This window comes from Xyrauchen texanus, chromosome 15 (assembly GCF_025860055.1).
Source record: "Xyrauchen texanus isolate HMW12.3.18 chromosome 15, RBS_HiC_50CHRs, whole genome shotgun sequence".
Lineage (NCBI taxonomy): Eukaryota > Metazoa > Chordata > Actinopteri > Cypriniformes > Catostomidae > Xyrauchen > Xyrauchen texanus.
The window spans coordinates 10545585-10571924 of NC_068290.1; the positions used below are offsets into that span (position 1 = coordinate 10545585).

Below are 26340 nucleotides of genomic sequence, written 5' to 3' on the forward strand. Positions count from 1 at the left end.
ATGCATCACGATCTTCAATTAAATTATCTCGAAATCGATTATTAAATCCCAAGATCGCTCATTTACTCTATGTGCAACTCTTTACTTCAATGAGAGGAAATCACTTGCATTTACAACCTAATGTCTCGCTAAGCGAATAAATTATATATTTGGCAAATGGCTAGTAAATGTTTAGTCACTCACCAGTGAATAATTTTTTGGTATAGTGGTGGAGTATTCAGAAGTGAGATCTTTTCACTGCATGTTGAGAGTAAAAGTTGTTCCATGTGTGTCTAAATACGAGATCCACAAAAATTATTTGTCAAAGAATAATGACTCTTTTAATACTCTTTCCTTTCTTCACAGTCAGTTGTTGATCAAAAACTAAAAAATAAACATTTAAATCTAATCAGCCATATCAAAGATGAGATAAAGCCATTTGAGTATCTCTCATTAACATGCTGTTTACAGAAATGTCAAGCTTCCTTAAAGAGACAGTACTGGTTTTTAGCACATGTTCAACAAATCACTGTAAATACCTGTTAATAATAAAAATTATATATATGTAACAAAATGTAATATATTAAATATAATATCATATTTATTGATTAAATACATTGATTTATAAATTTTTTAAAAGCTAAAATGTGACCACAATGATTAAAAAATATTATTACATTTATATTTTCATATTGTCCCTAATTAGAAGGTCTACTGTATAATTAACAGCGTTAGATGGGAGAAAAATTATTTAAAATGTAAGTAAAAGTATACCCATATGAAATTATATTGAATCAGAATCAAATCGAATTCAAGAGCTTGTGACTCAGAATCCAATTGAATTGTGAAATCTGTATCAGTACCAAGCCCCTATTATTAATAACATTGAACAAACAAATTGTTAACTGTCAGTCAATGATTATGCATAAATAATAAACATCAGAAGTTTGGCTCAGTAACATTGACATCCAATAAGACTGTAAAAGCTTAGGTTACAAAGACACTAAACATCTAAATGTGGTATCTTAATGTGTCTGCCTTTTCTTTCTATTTGTGTCTTTGTTGTGTTCATTTTGTTTTGTTTTGTTTGTTTGTTCAAGATTGAGTTCTCTGAGATTGATACAAGCTTTGCTGGCAGCCTGTGTTTGTTGCTACCTATCATTCACTGCTGTAGCCCATGACAGACAGCACAACTCTGGATCGGCTGCTACAGCACTGTGATGAATTACTCTGGACTAAATGCATCACTAAAACACAAAATAACACACACACATTAGTGCACACAACCGTTTGAATTGTAAACCATTTCTGGTAAAACAAGTTAAACACAAACATACACAGCATGTTCCGCAATACACCTACTCTTTCATAAACAATTTATCCTGAATTACACGCACAAATGCAGTTAGATTATATACAAAAACATGCATACAGCGAGTCACACACAAACAACAAATGGGGCCCCTCTGGTTGGGCCTCTTTAACAAGGTAATGCATCATAAATTCATTTGGCTCCCAGTAAACATTGTTGAAAACTGAGAGTGATGGATGGATGCCATGGGAGAAGTACCACGTGCTCCTGAGCACTGGTGAGTATGTGGTAAAGAGAGAGAGAGAGAGAGAGAGAGAGAGAGAGAGAGAGAGAGAGCGCGAAAAGAGACTGTGACTTGCTATATAAATGGTTGTGGGTGATTGTACAGACATTGACTAATACACATGTTTTTAGGTCATGGGCTGCTAATCTTTATGGTGGTCATTTAGCTGTAGAGAGACCTTAGAGAGATAGGGTACAAAAAAAGTAAAGCCCTGCCTGAAAAGCAGCAGGAGAGAGAGGCAGTAAGGAAAGTGTGATATCCCTCTGCTGCGAGCACGCTGTTTAAATAGAGTTGCGTTTTCCATTTTGGGAATCAGCTGCGTTGGCAATCGAGCCCACTGACAGTGTTAGCATCTTTGCACCTTCAGGAACAAAAAGACCACACCTGCTGCACACAAATGCAGATATTTATGCATGTTGAAGGATGTGCACACTCAAAATAAAATGTTTTTGCCCCTTTTTTAATACTTTTGTGTCTGAATTCCATGAGTAAATACATTAGGTCAAGGGTATAGTTTTGTCTTGAACATTGGTTGGTGTTGCAGCGTGAAGCATTTACCCATGTTTCCATTGATCATGGTTTAAATAATCATTGGGGTGAGGGGGGGGGGTGTTCCCTTATCCCCCATAATCCATGCCCCCTGCATTAGGTGTTATAAACTATTGGCAAACTAAAATATAAAATAATTTTTGACTTTTTGAATCTGGCATCCATCATCTGACCTTATGTAATAAATCGTCCGGGAGTTGTTCGCCATTTTTGGACATGCTACTCATTTGACATATTGCTTTTTGCTTATTGTGCATGGAAGACATGTACCACTCTTCCATCAGAATGGGGACATTCCACTCCTCCACATTTTTCTGCATAAAAACTCATCGTTTCAACTCACAGTTGTGATTATTGCTGCCCATTTTTTTCTCCTTCCACTTAAAACGAGAAACGGAAGCACTGATGCGGTGCTTAAATCTAAATGGCAACAGCTGTTGATGGCAACTCCAATTAAGACTCAAGGCATCAATTTAGCTGCAATCTATAGCATTAGTGTGGTTTCATTTTTCACCAGCCCTGTTAACCACCCAATGGTGACAGAAGCCTGTCAATCAGGTTCACTGTTTAATATGATTTGGCAGAAAATTGAGAGCAGGTTGCTTATGGGTAGATGTTCTCAACGGGGACGGCACCGCCCCCCAGGGGGCGTTCAAAGGATGCTAGGGGGGTGCTGAAAGCAAATTAGTAGAGAGGAGAGCATTATGTTACAAATGGGGGGTGCTTATCATTCATAATAATCAGGGGCATTCATCAAAACTACTTCAGTGGCATGGCTTGCTGGGTAGAATAGAATCTTTATTTATCAACAAAACAACCAGGCCCTGTTACATTTTTATTCCAAGATTTTCATTTGATGCTGCAAGGACACATTGGTGTTAGATTATGGATCACACCTTTTTGAGTACAAACCAGTTTGGTTGTCAACCCAATCATTAACCCCTAAGTTAGACTACCCAATATACAATACGTAAATAGCATAATAATAATGTGGGGTTGGGGGGGTATTTTTGTTGGACAGTGTTGCATATTGTCAAACTGTTGGGAACATATCACACATCGATAGAAAAAGACCTGAAACACATAAATCTTTGCTGTGAATTGTGTGAGATATCAGCTGTTGCTTTACTGTCTCATATTTTGCTGGTTGGCTTAGGTTGTTGTGTTGATAAATAAAGATTCTATTCTATTGTATTCTATTACATTCTATTATATATGTTTTCAGTTTAGGCATAATGTTAAAATACAATTTCTATTCTGTTCTGTTTGGTTCTATATGTATATCATTAAGTTATTGTTAAGGTATCAGTTCTATTCTGATCTATTCTATTATATATGTATCTACATATATATATTCTATTATTTTATGTTCTATATGAATTTACATTTATATTCTATTCTAAATGTATTCAGTTCAGGCATCAAGTTAAGATACTATTTCTATACTTTTCCATATGTATGTACATATCGATTATTTTCTATTCTATTCTATATCTAGTTTAAGCACCATGTTAACATATTATTCCTAATGGTTCAATTCTATTCTTAATTAGGCATCATGTCAAGACATCATTTATAATCTATCTATTCTATACTTATCTATTATGTTACATATTTAGGCTTCATGTTAAGACTTTTTGAAAACAAGAGAGAGAAAATTGATCACCAGCTTGAAACATAAAATTGATTATATGGCTAGTTTAGTGACAAAGGACCCAAATGACTCTTTATACAGCCCCACAATGTAAATCAAAAGATGATATTGATTTTATCATTCGTTTTTAAACAACCGTCACTTTAACATCCTAATAGATCTTCTAGGCCTTCTATTCTTTCCCAACCCTCCCGTTGGCCTTTACTGGCAGAGCTCCAACTAGAGCACTCTGTCCCACTGGGCTAATCAGCTGAGCACAGGCCTGTTGGCTGGGCTGTTAGTTCTGGCTGTAATGCAGGCAGTGGGAATGTTTGTGAGCTACCCAGCCCTGTTTAATCTCTCTCCTCCCTCTGGAATGCTGAGACTCTTAAGTACTGCTCCAGCAGCATGGGGCATTCTGTGTAGAAAGTAAACCAATAGTTTGTATTATATATTATAATAAAAAAAAATAATATCTTATTATTATTAATAATATCTAAATTACTTGTTTTTGTAATATTTAAGCAACGTTTTCCAATCTAAGTATTTGGGAAAAAAAAAAATCTTTCTTTTGTGCTATGCCACTAGTTAACTGTCAAGGTTTAAATGCTATTCATTTATTAATTGAGAACCAATGGATGTAAATATTTGACTAATTATGCAAGCAGTACTTTAAGTAAGTTGCTTTAGCTGTTAACATTGTTGTTTGCTATTGAACGCACAATGGTGTAATTCCCTTATTTTTTGAGATTTTTTAAAATACCATGTAAAATATTATTCAAACTGATTAGCGGTCTATCTCTAATTCTAAGTACAACCTTGACAGTAACATTAGAGTACTCACAGAGGGTGAAGAGCAGACAAACCTTGGAGACCTGCCTCAGATGTACTCGCAGATGTATACAGCATCAGACATGCAGTAGACAGCTCATGCAAAAACATCATCTAACCGTGCATGCATTTGCATGTGTGGTTCCGTCCTTGACTTTTCCCCTCCTGCACATAAAGTCCATAACGAGACTCTTGGGTTTCAAACAGTTTAGACATTATTACGTATTTATATCACATTCATTAGGTGTTTATAAACTATTTATAGAGCCGTCAGTGGGGGTGGCATGTTCCTCCATCTGTAGCATGTTCCTCCACTGAGCTCCTGTTGGAGAGAATTAAACAAAAAGTACTGACTATGCTTGACGTTTTGAGAGGGGACAGAGCTCTGTGTCAGGGGACACAGAGGTCTAGGCGAGGTGTGGATTGGTATGACATTCACAGATTCTCACTCAAATCCCCATTGCTCAGTTCTGGGAAAAACAGAGGCAAGGACAGAACAGACTCTGGCAGTTTGTTGCACTGTGTAATATGGAAATCTGCTTCTTCTATAGCTTCTTTGATGCCAGAAAACTTGTTTACTTTTTTATTTTTTGTTGGACTGTGCAGGCCAGGAACAAGCATTTTATGTAAGAACAACATTATTATTATTATAATTTTTTAGATGAACAAGATTTAAAAAAAAATCTTCTACAGTGTCTTAGTTTAAAGAGGGTTTCTTTTTTATTTCAAAGGTGCTTTTATCAGTTTTGTAAATCAGAAGTTTGTTTATCCTCTAATCATAATGAACAGGATTACCCATAATTTTTGTACATTAGCTTTATTCTATTCTATTAATTAGTATGTATGTACATTTCTATTCTGATCTATATGTATCCAGTTTAGACATCATGTTTAGATATATATTCTGTTTTAAACTTTTCTATTATTTAATTTAATTTTTTTTTTATTTTGTACTGCACAATAGTTCTATCAGGAAGACTCGCAGACTTGAGTGAAATTTAAGATGACATTTATTTGATGAATATAAAACAGAAAAGTCTCTCTTTGGCATCAGCACCGTTTGGCGGCCCGAAGAAGTTGTACTCGGAACCGTCATATCTGCTATAGATAGGAGGCAGGGGCGAGGAGCCTACGCCCATGCAGGACGTGACTCAACTGGTGGTGGTGGGGTGGTGGAGGTTGCCGTGTTAGCACACTGAAACAGCAATGTGATAGATTGTGAGCAGACTTATAAAGCAATGGCTTACATGTGATAGGCTAGGAATTACCCAGCTAATGGTACGTTGATGTACAGCTGCTAGTCTTCCCGCTAGAACTATGCTGCACTTACATTTCTATTCCATTCTCTACTGTTAGAGTTAACATTTCATTTTAACTTAATGGTATACATTCCATTCTTGACTACTGTTCTATTGTATTCTATTCTAATCTATACATATCCTGTTTAGGCATTATGTTAAAACGTTATGTGTATGTGTAGGTATCACGTTAATATTTAACAAAAACATCAACATAATAAGAGAGAAAGAGTAGGAATGGGTTCTGGACAACACTAATTTCAAACCTGTGTCTCCTGCATGAGCACCAAAGCTCAACATTTATGGCACTTGTTCATAAAACGTTAAGTCTTAGTTCTGATAACGTGGTTCTGTTCTATAGCAAGGTTGCATGAAAGTCGCAGAAACTATTATCTTCTTTTCTATTCTGTGCCTTTTAAATGCCTCTGAAGGCTATTTAAAATGAACCTGAATCTAGACATGAGAGTTCATAGGTGTCATTCTTAATACTGATTTATAAAGTGAGAATCACAACATTGAAAGTGTTTAGTAGTATGGAATTATTTCAGTTATATTCATTGAGAGAAACAGCAGACAATAAAGCCAATGTTAAGCCCACTCCTCTTCTATGAAGCAACCTTGACCGGACAGATGTGTATTGTGGAGCCTGTGTGTGTGTGTTGTAGGAACAGTGATGATGATGATGAGAATTCGTTATGTTTTAATCTGAACAATTTTTTTAAATACACATTTATAATAATAAATGTATATTATTAAAGTATAGATTTTATTATTTTTGCCCATCATCCATAACCAGCAAAGTTTCCCATTTTGGACTTTGAAGAAGCAAAGGTAGACAGATCTTCCAGCTCAATTGGTAGTGGATGGTGCTGACATCACCAAGGAGAACACACCTGTTGATAAAATGTATACCTTTAATGCACTGTTAGTTGGACAAAAGCATCTGCCAAATGCAAAAAAGTAGAATCTGAGGAGAAAAATTTTAAATATGCAGTAGCTCTCTACACCAAAGTCACTTTTCATACACTTTTCAATGGAAACATTGGCTCCTCAGGCTATTATAGCAACCCACGGACATATGTTCATATAAAGTTTCAAAACAAAACCAGAGAAACAAAACCATGGCCATGTCCCCATTCGGAATCATTTTAGATGCATATTGATCCGTCTAGAAAGTATATATCACACACACACACACACACACACACACACACACACACACACACACACACACACACACACACACACACACACAACTCAGCAGCGTTTGGGGAGCCTGAAGGAAGGGCAGGCATTTTCATTTCATGTTTATAAATCATTCATTCATCTCTCCGTGTCAGTCTTCAGAAAATCAGCCCCTCGTCTTTATATTGAGATTCCAAATGTATTTTCCCATCCACATCACAGGCATAATCCCCCAGCCTGTCACTCCCTCCCAGTTCTCTGATTTGACAAGAGTGACATACTGTATTTATTCTTTTGTATTACTGAGGCTTTGGCTCAAATACAATTAAATGAATGCTTTATAGTGAGAAAGAGAGTCCAGACTGTTTTGAAGTGGTTGCCCATATGCCTTGCTAGCTGGGAAAGGGGTAAACCCTTAATAGTGATGACTCTAAAGGTACTGTAGCTAAAGGAGGAATAAGAATTGTATTGGAAGTCAATTCAGTGTCTTAAGACTAATTTGAACTGTAATTGTTGTACATGGGGTCGTGAAGTAATTTCAGCATTTTCAGGTGCAAGTTGGCGATTAAATTGTCATCCATATTTGAAATGTTGGAGTTTTTGTCTAACAACACAGGAGAAAATTACAAGTGTTCAAGATTTTGTTGTCTATCCAGTATGATCGCATAAACAGTTTTTGTTATCCATACATAAAATGTTGTTCTAACACATATTGACGTTTTTCTTTTACATTTGTATGGACACCAATACAGTACCTACAATATCAGCATCTAAAATGTAAACCATATATGCATACATATGTAAAACTATAATAGACATGCAAATGTTTACAAATAACCCAAATGTGTGAGTTAAACATATAGGTTCATCAGATTACAGAATTCCTTGTCCCCTGTGAACTAATGCATATTGAAAAAAATATATTTCTTTTAACTAATGTGACCCTGAAAAACAATTACCTGCTCAATCTTTTTCAGTGTTGTTTGCTTACCCTTAACACAAATAAATGCCATTATTAAATTTTTAAAGTAGTACTTATTGATGCTTATTAACATTTGTATTGTTTTATTATTTCATAAAATGTATATACTAAACTAAACTAGTTTAATTCACAAGCTCATTCCCTTCTGTAGATTTCATTTTGAAAGGACTTTCCAACACCCTTACAAACGGGGGTTGATGATGTCGCCACTTGAAATGCCCCGCGTGAGGTGTTCAATAACCCGTCTGGATCACAGCCAGGGAATATGAGATCGTAGAGAACATCTGGTGTGTGAGGGATTATCATAAAATGACTACAGTTCTTTTAATCACTTTTACTTAATAAAGAAGTTATGCTCTCCTGCAGAGCTGAACTTCACACATCACATCACAAAAATTGAATATCTGCAGTGCACAAACATGTCAGATAACCCCTTACCTCACCAGCATGTAGCTGAAATTCTCAGTTTGCCCACCAACACTTTCCATTTTTAATTTATTTTTATTCTAACTCTGATTCTTGTTATAGATCAGAGGGCTTTATTAAACCTTTATTAAACCAAGGACTCCTTGTTGGATAGAAAGACATATTAGTTACAACAATATCCCGTTACAAATTGAAAGTGTCGAAATTTGACTCTAAATATACTTCTATTCCTATCAAAATGCATTTATTTATTTAGAATTTATTATATTCTATGTCTCTCAACTCCTCTGAGAGTGCATGTGTCATCCATGCATACTGTGCATGCCATGTCCACACATACCATATTAAGGTATTTACATTGTGTTGCTTACATTGCAAGCCGTTTAATTATCATTATTGATATGCAGAGTTAGTCCTACTGTAAATATGTGTTACATTTTACACATGGGAATGAAACATGTGGAATGAAACATTTAGCTAAAGTTCAGCTTTTTAATTTTAGCTTTGTTTTGTTAAAGTGAATTTAATAATGGATTGTTATTTTAACACATTGTATTTTTAAATTTTTTTCACAAAAACATTTGTTTGATTTCAAACCATAATTGGTGGACACCCTGCAGTACCCACATGGACCTCCTAGGGATGGCAACCCTCTTTTGAAGACCCCTGTTATAGATTTATAGCCCATCCCATCTGGCCATTTCCTTTTACGATTTTTATTGCAGTTTGTTCTCCGTTCATTTAAGTTTGGGCTTCAAAGAGATAGATGGAATATGTTCCCTTAGTGTAGAAGTGCTCACTGCTCACTTTGGACTTTGCACACACAAACACACATATCCAAACTCCTTCAATAACCACCATCCAGTGTCCATATCCTGTGCTCGATCCTCTCAGGCCCCCATTAGCCAGCCTCACAATGTCTGTAGAAGAGGCCATCAACACAACAATGGGTTCCACTAGTGCGTGAGTGGGAGAAAGGGAGAGATGTACTCTGCCAAGGCCCTCCAGTGCCTCGTGTTCTTCATGTATGCAGTTTTCAGTTTTAACAGCATCCTTTCCACCCCCCGGAGTCTCTCATGCCCCCTTTGCAAAACCAGCATGGGAGAGCTCAGCCAAAAATGTCCCTGGGTTCGTTAACATGAAAAGGGATGGTGGTAATCTAATAGATGTTTGTATGTAAAGCTGAAGAGGTATATGAGCTATATGATTTCAGCAATGTACTGCTGATGATTTCAGTGTCCTTACTGAGTTTTATTAGATGCACATTCACAGACTGCCCCTGGACTGTGCACGGTCCATCTGATGTATATTTCTCACAAAAAGATGGCAAGAGCTTGCCAAATTGGTCAATCTATCTCCACCAGTTTTATTTGTACATTGTTTTTCACAATACATTGTTTCAAAGTAGCTTTACAGAAGATATTGCCTGAATGCTCCCAGTAAGCAAGCCAAGGGTGTCAGTTCTGCTGGCTTCTATGTAATTTTCTCTGGTGTCAGGGTTCACAGGTTTTATCAGTACATTTAGGGACAAAAAAAGTCATGTTTACAAGTTCCAAAGTTTCTACAGTACAATGAGAGCTTCTAATGAAAAACATTTTGCAAGGTTGATTGCATCAAATCTTTGAAAGATATTCAAGAGTTTAGTTTGACACACTTTGTAGCAGGTAAACAAGGTGTCCTTAGCAGCATGTTCGCAAAGTTATATGCAATTTCAGATCTATGCACCCGTAAATGTCACATATCAAAATAAATGTTATTGGTAAATGTATAATGTCATCAGACTGTCACTTTCTGTGTAAATAGAAAGATCACCAAATATAGCCTCTTTATGCTTTTAATTAAAAGGTGTTTTATCATGTGTAGTGGCTTTTTTTTTTTTTTTTTTTTTTTGTGGCAATTGGAAAAAATTAAACATACATGAAAATATATAAATATTTTACATTTAAAATATACATTTATACATTTCAATTTATAGACAATAACATGTGCCATTCAGGATCCACATTATTATAAATGGCAAAATTACTTCTTAAAATGTTTTGTAACCTTTGTTAACCGCCTTGTAGAAGGCCCCTTGGCGAAGGGTTTGAGTTGCTCACTTTTGTTTTGACTGGCCCTTTGGGTGGCTTTTCCTTCACACAAAACCCCTCGAGTGCGCAGAAATGCAATTTGGAATTCGCCTTACATTGTTACTTTTCTAATGTTGGACTATGTGTGTTCTGTCCACAGCAACAAGAGCAGGACCCCACTAACTTGTACATCTCAAACCTCCCTGTTTCGATGGATGAACAAGAGCTGGAGAACATGCTGAAGCCCTTCGGCCATGTCATCTCCACACGGATACTCCGAGACGCCAATGGGGTCAGCCGAGGGGTCGGCTTCGCCAGGTAACCTTGACAACCGATACTTTCTTTGGTGCATACAAGACAAGAAACACAGTTTGTCGAGAGGGCATATAAAAACATCCCTTTTTCAGTTTCTTTGTACCTCTTTCTTTTCCTGCCTTTCTCTATTTAACCTTCTGTAGCACATGTGGGGTGGGTTAGCTGGTTTAAGGGTCACTGGCTGTGTAAGAGATCCAGGCAGAGGGTTTGTGTGTATATGTGTGTATAAGTGTGCCAGCCAGGCAATTAGCCATTCGGCCATGATTGGGTGAGCAGACCTGAATGGGGAGGCACAGAGACGAGCCACTCCAGAGAGCAGAGACTAAATCAAGACTCCCTGCAGCACGAGACAAACACTACATAACACCCTGCCGTGCTTTATTTTTCTCTCTCGCTTACTCTATCTATCCCTCCTTCTCTCATTCTCAAAATGAACATGTTAAGCAGAGGTATAAAGTGCAAAGCTAGCTGAAAACACAGCTTAAAATAGGCTACACTAGCTTGCTGCTCTCATAACCTGACCAAGCTTGTGTATCCTGCCCTGTAGTAAATACACAAACACTAAAACTGAGAATGTACACCTAAGTTACTTGGTTTTAGTGTAAATATTGTAGTATTGCAATTTTCACATTCTTTATTTTCTGACTTTTTAAGATAAGCTGAGGTTTAATCTTCAGCAAGGAAGTCTATTCTTTTTCAGGGTATTTTTATTGCAGTCATGACTGACGTCTTTAATTTCGATGGCCTCATGCTCTGTCTTTTTCATTCTCTCTCACACAGAATGGAGTCCACTGAGAAATGTGATGTGGTGATTCAGCATTTCAATGGAAAGTTCCTCAAAACCCCACCAGGAGTACCAGGCAAGAACCTGCAATACTAACACCATCTCCTAACCAGACGTGGCACAACTACTAATTTGCAGTATGCGCTGTTTCAAAATCTAGTGGGCTGCTTACAGAGGAAGCATTTTAAGACATCATAGGCATGCTCTGGATGCAAAGGCTGTTCCAAAAGGAAGCCTGCATAATTGAAAATAATAAACTCAAGATGGATTATGAATAAACAGATATTTTATTCAGTCCTGAAAAGTATCATATAGTTGAGAGCTTAAACAAGCATTTGTTGGATCTGTACTAAATTATCTTGATCCATTCCTTCAGTTTTCCTGGATCGCTTATTTCTAGATCCTTCCCTTCTGTTCTTGCCCTGTCTGCTTTTTTGTCTGGGGACATACGTCACCTGAGAGCTTAGGGTTATGGGTTCTCTGCTGGAAATCACAGGGTTTTAATTGGGAGAAGTGGCCATAATTACTGTAATGTGCATACCCATGTGGAAGCTCTGTCACTTCCATCTCGAGGGGAGTCTTGCTGCCATGTCCAAGTTCTGATACAGAAGGATCTGTTTCTCTGTATTTCCTATCTGTGTCTGCTTTATTACTTTCCCAGGCTTGCATCGCAAGCTGTCTTAACTCTCCTGCACTCATTTGGTCAACATCTACCAAAAGTATAAGTGACTTCCTAATTGTGGGATACAGGTTTCTCACAAACAGACTCTTAATCATTGCGTCCTTCTCTGCCCTGAAAAAAATCTTTGCCAGCAAAATAATTTTTTCATAAATGCTCAAAATAATCTCTGGGAGATTCATGGTGACCCTGTTAAATTTGGAAGGCAGACAAACGAGAGGCAGATGGATTTGGATACAGGGTATACTCTGCAACAAGGGCTTTACACTATTTGTTATTATTGTTAGCGATAGCTGGGCTCTGCCTTTCTATAACACCATGGACAGTCTGTGATGATGTCTTCCTAAGGAGGAAGAGTTTGTCTGCCATACTGGCCTCTGGGAAGTAAGTCAAAGCAAAATGTACATTTTTGAAATTCAACTCTATGTTGTTTTCAGGGGTATCAGGATTGAACACTTCAAATGTCACATGCCAATTCTCTTAAGTACATGCAGTCGGCTTTCTCTAGATGGCAGTAGGCTTGGAAGCTTAGGGAGAGGGCGACACATTTTTCCCAATGTTGGGGAGTCTTCTATAAGTGTGATTAGTACCAGGACTCAGGGTTAGGCCGCAAGAGGCTGTGACATCATCACTGTCCTGGAAACACTGTCTCTGTGAAACACTATCCTGCAGGATATCCCTAACTACTGTTCCTTAGAACCGGGGTGCACACTTATCTCGTGTTCATTCATCTTTCCTCCTTTTCCTTGAGGTGTCTGCTCTACTAAACTATCTTTAGATGCTCATTCAGGAGCTCTATCTGCAGCGATTTATGCTCAGTTCTTCCCTAAAATGGATTTGGGCAGCTTTTGAGTTGGAAAGTTGTTGCTTCAATGATTCACAATTTTTATGGTCTGCTTTTAGATAATTTTTCAGCTCAGATATCGGAATTGAAGATCCTATATTTGTCCTGCTCTTGGGCAAGGGATATTTTATCTATGGCTTGAGTAAGTTGGGCAGGCCAATTTAGTGTTCAACTAGAGACGCTTTATTAGTGGTGCACAATTTAAGGTCTGGTCTACTGCTTCAGCTGATAGCTGTGTTGTTAGATCAGCCATCTTAATAAATGCTTCACCACCCTTATTTGCTAAACTTTGAAAATTGCTACAAAAGTGTAAGCAAATCTAAGCAATTAAGACAATGGATGTCACACAAATACCAGCACTCAGCTGTTAATTGTCAGAGGGGGCTACCCTTTCCTGACACATTTCACACAGAAACTCTAAAACACAGTTATAGGCTTACAAGGTGAATAAACCCAATGCTATATTTTTGGTAGCAATTAGAAATAATTAATAAGTACAACATGTACTAAACAAATTCTGAACAGAGAATTAGTAAGATCTATGCCCCAATAAGCGTGGTTTGTTTCTTCTTGATAATCACAATTCTAAACACTTGGCAAACAAATCCTATTCATTCTAATCCTATTCTTTGGTACAATTCATAGTACCAAAGAGCTAAATAAGGAAACTAGCAATCAGGCATGGAGGGAACCATTTAAAAAAAAAATTATTTCCTGCTAAAGTTAAGCTCTTGTTATCTTTTAGTGTGTTGATTAATTACACTAATTACATTACAGGCTAATTTCAATCTAAGTCAGGCCTCACACAGGGCACCAAAATATGTAGTGAGAATCACCATGGCACCAATTGAAATGAGCTGGGCCACACACAAGGCCTCAAAGCATGTGTTGATTTTTGTTGACACTTCACTTAAGGTGTGTGTGTGTGTGATAGTTAATATCAGACGGCCCCTCCCTCCATCCTCGGGACAGCAGTAAATAAGTTTCACCTTAACAGTAAAAGAGTGATCCAAATGGGCCATTCAATAAATTAAGATTATGTAATTTGGAGGGAGCTGGTCATCTGAATAATCTGAAGAATTCGAGAGCAGCCTTTGGTATCATCAACACAAGAAACACAACGTTGTAATAAAATTAGTTTTACTTACAAAAATAAACAAGAATAACTAACAAAAACGTAACAAAATGGTACTACTATTTTAACGAATAATATAAATTAAATGGTAAACAAAAGTGCATATGGAAAAATGCAAGTGGTTGAATTGGATGTAGAAATGGCAAAGTACGACTACTATCTTATTGAAAGATAAATAGCTTTTTCTCTGTTTATTAATAAGGTGAAAACCTTATTTCTATTTGACCAAATAACTCATAAATTATTTGGAAGACATTTGATACACAGGTTATGCAATCTAAAGGACATTAGAAAATCATAAACTGGTAGTATACACCAATGTCAAGGTCTCTGGAAAAAGGTTTAGTAGTGAAATTTAAGTTTTCCTTGATCAATTGATGACTTTGGTAATGGTGACATCTTCCACTGGGGCTCAGGTCCACATTAGAGTGGGGAAGAAACTGGATTCCATTTTAACAGCCTTTAACAGGAAGTAGCTGAAGAATGCTGATCTCCAGGAAGCACAGAGTGGATTCTAGCAATCTGGAACACCCAGATATACAGCCCTTATGTATGTGCAAGATTCATCATCTGGAACACTCAGATGCACGAAAATTGAGGAGAGGGATGCTTATCAGAGCAAAAACATGTCGCTGTAGTTATCTCGCTGGTATAGGGATTCCAAACTTGCCATTGCAATAGTCTCTTGTAGTGAGACTTGGTAATTGGTTGATCTTCTTCTGTCTCTCGGATGGAGACTAAGAATTTTGGATGATCTGTTATCCTCTCTCAGTTAGGGAGGGGCTGTCATCTGGTCTGATGGTTCACCATATACTGTAGTGCAGTGTAATTAAAAATGTATTGTTTCACCCAAATATTTTTCCTATGTAGTTTTATGCTTATTAGAGTATGATGTTAGCTTAGCAACATGCTAATCCCAAACTCTATTGAAATCGATAGCAAATTTAGTCTCCCATATAGAGCACTATTTTTGTGGTGCACATAGTTGCTGCTTATATAGAGCATTCGAATCGAGCAATTATAAGGTTCGTTGAGGATAAGAATGCTGCCTATGCAACCCGACCTGAGCCTGATGGGACTCGACAAACCGCCGGGTTTCGGGCTATGTTCGGATCTGTTTTTTTAAGTGTTGGTTGAGTTAGAGGCTGATCATACATATTTTTGTGTGCGTCTGTGTGGTTATTCAGTTGTTTTTCTATGTAAACACATGTTGGCTGGATGTCTTTTATCATTGAGCTGTTTTGGGGTTTTTTTCAGCATTTTGCACTGGACCCCCTAATTCTTTAGACATTGTGTCTATAAAAAAGATATTCAATTTTTATAAACGCATCTCAAGACACCTGCGTTCTGTTTCATTTGATGCGCTGTGTTTTTTAGCGCAGGTGTCACAAAGATTTGATGCTCTGAAGAAGTTCAGGTTGTAAAGAGGCCTATGTGTGATTGATACACTGTTACACATGATTCCAGACTGTTTTTCACCTGGCAAAGTTTCAGGGCTTGATAAACTGTATAACAATGGGTTTTGTTTCTCTCTTATACTCTGATGTGCATACTTACAGTACATAAAATAATTTGACAAGTTCAGTGCTAAACCATTTAAAAAACAAAGCATTCTGAATAGGCCAATAAACCGCAGCGAGCACATATTTCATTATTTTTATTTGATATTAATGTGATTTTATCGTTTGAAAATCTATGTACAGGGTTGGGGAGTAACGGAATACATGTAACGGGATTACGTATTTAAAATATAAAATATAAGTATTCCACTACAGTTACAATATAAATCATTGGTAATTAGAATACAGTTACATTCAAAAAGTATTTTGATTACTGAAGAGATTATTTTGCATGTTATTGTCATTTGTTTCATTTAATATTTAGTTCTTTCAGATGGAAAACATTTATACATATAAATGATGCGATCCAAAGAGCATATGAACAGCGGTGAAACACTTTGAGAAATGAGAAATTACAAACTTGTCGCATCATGACTGGTATGACACTAAACATCAGCCTGTTTCAGTGTCATCCAGGCCTTTAGTGTGAGAACGTGTACAAATCTACCCACTTGGAGTCCCTCTTTTCATCAGCATTTTTTCACAGGAGCTTTATAGGAGATTAATAGGTTGATTAAGGTTCAATTTAAGTGTGGTGTGACTGAGTAAAAGGGAAAAGAGAACTGTGGGCAGTGGGCAGTGGAATGCACACCATTTACTTAACAGTGACAAACATTTGTGCTTAAAGATGGGAAAAAACAACATCTGCAACACACTTAAATTCCATTATGCAATGTATTTCCAAGTGGGAAATAATAAAGGGTGGGACTTGATTTTACCCTTTAGTATTTGATTGGATCTTGTGAAGTTGGCTTTGATATTATTGGTTAACATTCTTCATACCCGCCCTCATCACCTTGCTTGAGTCAGCAGAAAAGTTATTTTCACAAGCAGAGAAAGTTATTATATTCTAATGAAAGACTATGGAAAGTAACAATAGAATACAGTGCAGTGACTGTGCATAATAAAACCAGGGACATTTATTTATTAATTTCACATTGTTTGTAAAAGTGACAAACACTTAATATCACAGATACACTCTGTGTAAATTACGATGTTAAATGGTGCAGTTTTGCAAAGCTCAAAGGTCTTTTCTTCAGTAATATGTTGGTGTATATTTTCCTGGTGTTATGGAGTTTTTTGTTTCCCTCAGAAAGAGAGAGAAAATGTGTGAGAGAGAGAGATAGAGAGTTTCAGGTGGATGAGAGAGAATATATGCTTCCTGTTAGGCACTACATGTTTGTGTGTGTGTGTGTGTGTGTGTGTGTGTGTGTAACTGTCTGTTTTCTGTTTGAAAGAGGCAGAGGGCTTGGGTAGGGGGGTAAAATCTAGTTACAAGTAAGAGAGAGAGAGAGAGAGAGAGAGAGAGAAAGAGGAAGAGAGAGATTGGAGAGGGCAGCTTGCAACTGGCAGTTGCTGTGTGATTTGTGGTGTGTAGCGTGCGGCTCCGTGTCAGACCGAAAGACAGAGGGATAATGGATGACTTCATCTCTTCCTCTCTCACTTATTCCTGCTCTTTCAAAGTCTCTCTTGCTTCAGTACCAAAAGACTCTTGGCCAACTCTGTTTTGTTTTTAGCCTTAACCTCCATTTTATACATTGCTTATGTGTATGTGGACTAGCTGGCCTGGTCAAGGGTATATAAGGTCATCAAAAAGAGTGTAAGGATGGGACACGATGTACAGCAAAAAATTCGTTCTTAATGAGTTTTTAATAATTTTCCGGTACAAATTTTGGAGAATCCATAAAACAAGACATTTGTGACGAGGAGGGTGGGACCGGGCCGTGAGTGCACACGCAGCTGCCATATGCGTTTATGTGTCTTTTTAAGTTTTCATTAAACATTAATGTGAATGCCCCCTAAAAACGTGTCTGATCGGGGTCCTGAATCCAGACCAGGTTTTGAAAATATGTTGTTTTGAAAATAGTGAATAATTATGTCAGAAAAGCTTGAGATTATGCATTTTTCAAAGTGCTTGAGAAATACATTGTAGATTGAGAGAAAGGGGTGATATTATGCACCAAAGTCAGAAATATTGATACAATCATTGTCAGCTTTCCCATAATGCAGTCAGCCTTGAAAAGCATTGCATGCATGCATTGATATCCAGGTTTAAAGCTCAAAAATAGCACCTCATTGATTTTCTCTCCCTACTTTTCTCTTTCCATATTTCACCCCTCTCTCTCTCTCTCTCTCTCTCTCTCTCTCTCTACTGACTATTTTGCAAGTGGAACATATGAGCCTCTCCATAAAATTACAGTGTTTTGTGCAAATTATCTCTGTTTATTCTCACTGTACCACTGCAGATTCTCTTAAACAGGTGTAGCTTTATTGAAACATCAGGCATTAAAGAGATCAAATCAACTGCATGCTTTTACAGTACAGATTGATGCACCTGCTTCACAAATATGCCTTTTACAATGATTGATTCTTAAGAATTCATGTGTGTATTTTGTGTTGGAATGTAGAAAGAAAGAAATCTGAACTTATACAGATATCCCCTGATCAGTGTGTAGGGAGCAGTGAACACTAAGTATATTCTTCTCTGTATCTCTATTCACTCTTTCTCTATGTCTCTCAGTCTTTCTCTTCTCCATCTGCTATAGGTGTGTGTTTATATGCATGTTGTTGTGATCCAGCTTACTCAGTCTGTTCTAACAGGCCACGGCAGGGCCATCAGACCTGCATGCCCAGCTTTCATAATTACACTTGTTCTTAGAAAACATGCTGATGCCGTGTAGATAATGATGACGACCGTGTAATGCCGTGACCTCTCGATCACGCACACGCTGGCTGTTATGGGATGTCCAGCACTCATTCTGTTCTGCTGATCTTCCCCAGCTCAATCCTGCTAGCTTTGTGCGAGACTAGTATTTCTAAACCCCTGAAGCACATAACATTTTTCTAGTTGGTAATGATAGTGTGTGGAGAACAGGCTTGGGTAAGTTACTCAAAAAAGTAATTAACCACAATTTCAAATTACTTCTCTAATATTTTAATCAGATTACACTTCTCGACTTCTTATAAAAAATCATCTCATTACTAATTTCTGTACTGTAAAGCTCTTCACAGAAAAGGGTTATTTATTTATTGTTTTGCTCAATACATTTTAAATATTGACTGTATTTCCTACTAGGCCATTGTCATATGCAAGCCATAAACTTCACACCACACATTTGTCCATTACAATGATTTGGAAGGAGGCTCACAACAACACAAGCAGATGTACATATGAACATAAATCATGTTTTAAATGTATTCCACATAAATAATATAATTTTAGCAGTGACAAATTCTCAGGGCCTGTGAAGCCTTCTCTACTGGCCTAACATGCCACATAAATATTTTTCATCCTTTCATTCTCCATCACCTTTTTGCCTATGTATTTTTAAACACTTTCCACTCTTAATAATATACAAACAAATAGAGAAAAATAAAAATTTTATTCTGTCAGAATTATTCCTTGATGCTACAAGGAAAGTGTGACAACTGTTTCACAAATCACATGCCCAAAGCAGCGTGTGAGTTTGAGCTCCATCTCCTCAGGCTTTAAGAATTTCCACAGAAACCCTAAACAGTGCAAATAAATGAGCAACTAAAGTCAGATTGTCAGATCATCAGACAATCAGATTGATTTATTTCTTCTTGGTGGGTGTGATTTTTAGGATATGCCTTCTTGCTGGCCTTGAGTGACGCAAACACGTTTTAAGTGATGTAATTTGAAAGCGAAACGCGCAAGATCTGTCTGCGGAGTTGGCTGTCATCACTTCTGCTATCGCCATTGAGAAAGAGATCCTTATGGATTAAAAAACAGGAGATGTTCTGCATAATCGTGCGATTGATTCATATATTAAACAGGAAAGGAGGACTGATTTTCACCTCAAGTAAATTGGTAAGTGCTCTTTGCATTGTTATAGCAACATGGAGTTTTCTAAGTGTAAATTATGCTGCTTGAGCATTCAGTGTCAGATCAAGTTTTGAAAAGTAGTGCTGCGTTCCATTCAACTCGGAAAGTCGGATTTTACAACTTCCTACTAGGAAAAGTGCAATGGAATACATCTTGAAGTCATAATTACAACTTGTAGGCTCGTGCAAAAATTCTCAACTCGCCCATTTCACAAAGATTCAGGGGCATAATGTCACTCAGGGAGATACACAAAGTGATAAACATTCACTTTATTAAGTAATATTGATAAATGAGATTGTTTCCACATTACTTGATATTAAAGCTTGTTTAACAAACGCCTGCAGAAACAGACGTATAAAACATTATAATTGTACACCGTAGCACTGATGCTAGCGCTGCAGCATTGTTTATCAGTTGGGTTGCTAGGAGACATCACTAATGAGAGTCAAACCCCTGCTAAGGTAACGGGAGTGTTGCCGTTCCGAATATCAGAGAATGGAATGCATTTATGGTCGGAGATATCAAGGAGGAATATCCCTCATCCAACTTAAATGGAATGCAGCATAACCGTGTACCCTGACGAAATGAAATTTATTGCAAGCAACATTGAAATCGCAAATATTATTAGATAGATTTTTCCAGGTATTATAGACCTCCTTGGTAGATTCATATGAAAAATTGTGATTTTCACAAAACAGTCATGCTGCTGTTAAAATTTGGCTTACTTGAGCAATAAGTGTCGTTTCAAGTTCTGTTCTTTCATGTGTGGATGTATTATAATGGATGATGCCCAAAGGCATAGGGTGTCTTATTCTTTGTGTAACTGTGTTTTCTTAATGGCATGAATCACACTGAAGGACTAGACTTTAAAATGCACAGCCTGCCACTGAATTTTAGAATGTGTGTACCCCAAGTAATGTAATTGAAATTAACAATTTAAAAGTCAGTAACTGTAATCTGATTAGAACTAACACTAATGTTTGACTAAAAAGTAATTTGTTTATAGTATTAATTACTTTGTAATCATATTACACCCAGCACTGGGGAAAGACCATCAAACATTGTGCTCCCTGGCTATGTATAGCATCTAGTGCTAAATTAGGTCCTAGATCATGTCCGTCTGACCTTAACAGTTTGCTTGGCACATTTCAGTGTGGATGGTTTTGTGAACCTAGAATACGGTCTTTCTAAAAAAGCTGTTATTGAGGCATCGGCTTTATCAGATTTGGAGTGTTTTTGGGGCAAATATGTCCAGAATCCTGATCTCGGCTTTAACCTGTTTCCTTTTCCCTTACTTCATCTTCCCGTTTCACCTTATTCATGAGTAGAGGGGGCTGAGGGGGTCTTAGTGGTGTGAGCACAGGAATCACAACATACAGTGGTGGGATTCAAAAGTCTGATACCACTAGTGAAATTGTTTTTATTTAGCATCTAATTTAATGCAATTGCTTCAATTTAGCATTTCCCTACTTAATGTATTTATTACAATAACTATATTATCAGCATAATAATTTGAGTGAAAAGTTAAAATTAAAAAAAGTAGTTTATTCATTAGTTCATTAGTTATAATTGTTAGTGTATTGTCACTAAGGGATTTCTTTCCTAAAAGGAATAGTTCACCCAAAAGGGAAATCTCTCTTATCATTTACTCACCCTCATGCCATACCAGATGTGTAGGACTTTTTTCTTCTGCAGAACACAAACAAAGATTTTTTTTTTAAATATATCTGCTCTCTAGGTCCACACAACAAAAGTGAATGGTGAGCAGGCCTTTGAAGCTCCAAAAATCATAAATCAAAATAAAATTAATAAAGTCAGCATAAACATAATCCACTACGTCTTCTGAAGCGATCCAGATGGTTTGGGATAAGAACAAACAAAAATGTAACTCCTTTTTCACTGTACATCTTGACAGCCGTCTCCTTTGCGATAATTTTTTCAAACTCAAGAGCACTTACTATAGCACCATCTAGCGCTCTATGCACTCGTTAAGCACTAGGAAATGTAAACGAGCTTGAAATCATGATCGTGCCTAGAGACTGCAATGGCAAGATGTACAGTGAAAAATAAGTTATATTTTGGTCTGTTCTCACCCAAACCAACTGGATTGCTTCAGAAGACATGGATTAAACCACTGGAGTTATGTAGATTTTTTTTATGATGACTTTATATACTTTTTGGAGGTTCTAAGGCCTAGTCAACATTAACTTGCATTGTATGGACCTACAGAGCTGAGATATTCTTCTAAAAATTATAGTTTGTGTTCTGCAGAAGGAAGAAAGTCATACACATCTGGGATGGCATATGGGTGAGTAAATGGTAAGACAATTTTACTATACCTTTAAGGGGGTTCTTGCAACCAGCTGCTGACCGTTTGTACAATTAGTTAACATGGTCAATGTCACAGATTTACTTATTTGATTAGTGACCTTGAAATAGTGCAGAACCTTAATTATTTAATAATTGTAAATTATCGCCTTTCTTTAAAACAAATCTACATTCTTAAAACAAATAATCTTTCTTCTAATGTGAGATTAGGGTTCTTTCACACTAAACACCATCTATTTTTCCATCTATCTGTGCTGTTTTCAATAGTTTTCCTTTGTAAACATGCACTAGATGGATGCTTTTGACCATTGTACGGCATCTTGCGCAGGAAGAACGCATTTGATAGAGGCCATATCAGGTAAAAAAAAAAAGTGTCCCAAGACACAGGCATTCAGTTCTATTCGTTGTTTCTTGTCTTGCCTTGCCTTGTTCCTTGATAGTATTTTGCATTGTTGATGCTTGTATTGATACTCTGTCAATGCTCTATGTCAAACAGTCATGACAATGAAGCACTTTGATATTGAAAAACATAGGGAGAGAATGATACGGGATGTAATGTATTGTGTACAGCAGTGGATCTCAACACGACCAAAATGTAACTTTGGACATGTGGCGACCCAACATAGTAAAAAACATAACATGTATTTAATGTAGCTTGGGTTGATTTTTTCTTGCATAGTTTTGTTCATGGTTTTCAAATAAAAGGGCATGTATAATATGACATGATTTTTTTGTTGTTGATGTCAACAACAAAATATAGTAGTTTTCTCACTTTTTTGTGAGAGTACATAATGTGTCCCCTACTGGCCGATCAGTAAAGTGACTTAAATTGCAATGTATGTGTGTTAACCATAACTGAGGAAAAGCTTAGGACTGTGCTGAACTGCTTACAAGCCCACTGACAGTGAGACTGTGTAAGTGTGTGTGAGAGAGAGAGAGAGAGAGAGAGTGTGAGTGAGTACTTAAACCCCACTGTCAGTGCTGATGGAAGGGGAGGCTAAAATATAGGGCCTGTCACTGTATGAATGGCCTGGCTGATGTGTATATTTGCACGTGCTCACACAAATGTGTTTGTGTGTGTGGCATAGGGGTGACCCATCAAATTTTTATCCACTCTGTTTGCTAATGCCTGTGGGACTCAGAAATCAAGCTGCCACAGAGCGATACACTCAGCGCCAAGTTCAATGAAATTGAATGTGAAACAAGTGAGTAAAAGATCGCAATTGTATCTATAAGGCACAGGTATCTACAGTATATGCAAGTGTCATTATTGTATAAAAAAAAAATTATACAATAATATTTTTTTATTATTATTTATTATTTTTTTTTTTTAAATAATGGCTGGCTGAATGTACATTATTGAATTTATTTCATGGCTACCTCACAAATAAATAAACAGACACAATTAAATCTACATTATGTTAATATGTGAGAAGAAAGAGAATGAATTCCATCTCAGGTTTGTGTCAGGTGATGTACCTGTTGGTGTTTATTTTGCAAAAATGACCATCTGACTGCTCATTATCCTGCTGATTACAAGACTAATTGCTAAATAAATAAAAAAAAATTGACAATTGAGTTGAAATGATTTTATTAGCTTAATTAAATTGTACAATGTAGAGTGATACAAGTGATGTGATGACTTGCAATACCTGGATGACCTGTGTTATATCATTTTAATTCAGAAGCCGTGTAATTAATAATCGTATTGCCCTGCTAATTCCACTCATATGTGACATGTTGTTATTTTTGGACTGTTCTAGATTCAGTTCTGAGAGATTTTTTTGTTTCAGTAGTGAGGTCACAAGGTATGGTTTTGGCAAGTTGGCTATGAGGCATATAGAGCTCTGGAACATTCTTATGAATTAATGAGCATTGAGGTGGCTACTGACTGACGTCTTCTGTTTGGATAGTTTGTGCTTCAGACAAGGAGCTCACACGCTATGTGTGGGAAACCGAATGAGAAAGAGAGAGAATTCTATAAAGGATGTGCTAATGAAGCTGTTTATTTTCTCTGGAATTACTAGAGAACATAATGGCCGCTGACGTACAGTTTTCTTTCAGGCTCTCTGTCTGCTTCTTTCTTTCCTCCTTAACTTGTGCCTCTTTTAGTATTTTCTAATGGTGTTTACTATTACTATTATACCATTGCTCAAAGGAAGCAAGAAAACTGACATTGGTACAAAGTTAACTAGTGTCTCAAACTTGCTTTATGCAGCATAATAGATACATTTTCAGTTACTAATGCAAATGTAAAAATGCTCTAGTCACAGTGAACCAAAATTAATTTATTCTACAAAGTTTTCGATTATAGGGGGTTACAGAGATAAAGCAAAATTATGAGGCTGGTTGACTTGTGGTGACCCTCTCCAAAAATTCTAAGCTACTGATATTACTGGAGTTTTCATCTCATGTGAGTGTACAAAATTACTGGGTGCACCTTTAACTTGTTTTGACACAGTGAACCACCAGATTCTCATGTCCACTCTCTCTGTCCTGGCCATCACAGGAACTGCACTTGGATGGTTTGAGTCATACCTCACAGGCACATCATTCAAGGTCACCTGGAGAGGAGAGGTCTCCAAGTCACACCAGCTCACCACTGGGAACAGTGCTTGGACCCCTCCTCTTCTCAATCTACACTACATCACTCCAATTATTAAGGAACATGGCTTTTCCTACCACTGCTATGCGGATGATACGCAGCTCTACCCTTCATTTCAGCCTGACAACCCCACTGTATCTCAGCTCGTATCTCAGCCTGCCTCTCTGAGATCTTGGCCTGAAAGAAGGAATGCCAGTTTCAGCTCAACCTTGACAGAACTCCTCGTGATCCCAGCCAACCCATCTGTCGACCACAACCTCACTATTCATCTTGGTTCAACTACACAAACGCCAACCAGGACCACTTGGAACCTGGGAGTGATGGTAGATGACCAGCTTAACTTAACTCTCATTAAACGCCCAGTCTTGCAAATTCACACTTTACAACATCAGGAAAATCAGACCTTTCCTGTCTGAATATGCTACACAGCTCCTGGTCCAAGCTCTGGCCATCTCAATACTGGACTACTGTAATGCTCTGTTGTCCAGCCTCCCAGCTAGCATGATGGCACAAAGTCTATTTTACGATCACTCTCCCTTTCTGTTCCTCTTTGTTGAAGGCCAACCTCCACATTATGTGTTGAAACCATCTCATCATTCAAGAAACAGAAAAATCTTTTTAGAGATCACTTAGCCAATACACACTATATGCACTTACTTAATATTTAACAAACAAACAAATATCCTCTCTGACTCTTTCTTTTATGATAGCATTGAGATTTTGGCTGTGCAATACTGCAGGTATTGTTAACTTTTGTACGACAAATTGCTTGCTATGCTCCTCTTTTGTAAGTCACTTTGGATAAAATGACTAAATGTAAAGTAAATTTAAGTCAGAAATATTTTATATAATGAATAATTTTTAACTTGGATGCTCAGCTAGATCAGAGACTAGAAAATAACAAACTATGATTAAACGTTCAATTTCCTCAAATCGTAATGTCACTTAATGATGTGGCAGTTGAATTAGCATCAAATCACCTGAACTTGGCTTCTATGTTTTTGTGAGCCACCATTGACATCTTTGGGCATTATCTGATTTTGTGAACAGCTTGACAATCAGTCAGAGAACCAGGTGCCAATGTAATCCCCAATCCGGATGAACAGTTTTAACAAATAAATAAATCTGAAGCTAATATCATCAGTAAAATTAGGTGACATGCCCAGCGGGCCTTCAGCCTGTGGCAACCTTGTACAGCGGCACAAACTGCCACTATCATTTCACACCAGTTCTATCTGGAGAATTCTCCAAACCAAATTTTCTAAACTGCATTACATTTTGATTTATTTACGATTTGTTCATCCTCGATGGCGGGGTGATTGATTTAACTCTGCTCTGACACAAACAAAGCCGGGCACAGATAATCGCATTTATACAAGATAGAATTCTAATGAGGGGGAGGAATGATCTTCCAGTGAAAACGATCTGATATGGAGCGTTCTCTAATAGCTCTGTCTGCATCTGACCCGAGAGAGGATGGCAGTCAGCTCCACCATTGGCAAGTGATTTCAGTGGAGAGCCCATTAAGAAGCAATATTGCATGTATTTTTTTTCCTTCTTTATCAAGTGTTCATTAGGACTGCTGGATGAGTCATGCATATCCAAATCAGACAGATTTGATTTCATAAGCACGCACA

General features: G+C 37.2%; 1 protein-coding gene across 3 annotated transcripts in view; it reads left to right on the forward strand.

Moving 5' to 3' along the window:
* The window catches only part of rbms3 (RNA binding motif, single stranded interacting protein), a 233536-nt gene that overhangs the window by 156324 nt on the left and 50872 nt on the right, over window positions 1–26340 (forward strand). For all 3 annotated transcript variants that reach the window (XM_052144710.1, XM_052144708.1, XM_052144709.1), the window contains exons 5-6: window positions 10708–10865; window positions 11643–11722. In XM_052144710.1, the coding sequence (XP_052000670.1) occupies window positions 10708–10865; window positions 11643–11722 (238 nt within the window). The remainder of the gene's footprint in view (window positions 1–10707; window positions 10866–11642; window positions 11723–26340) is intronic.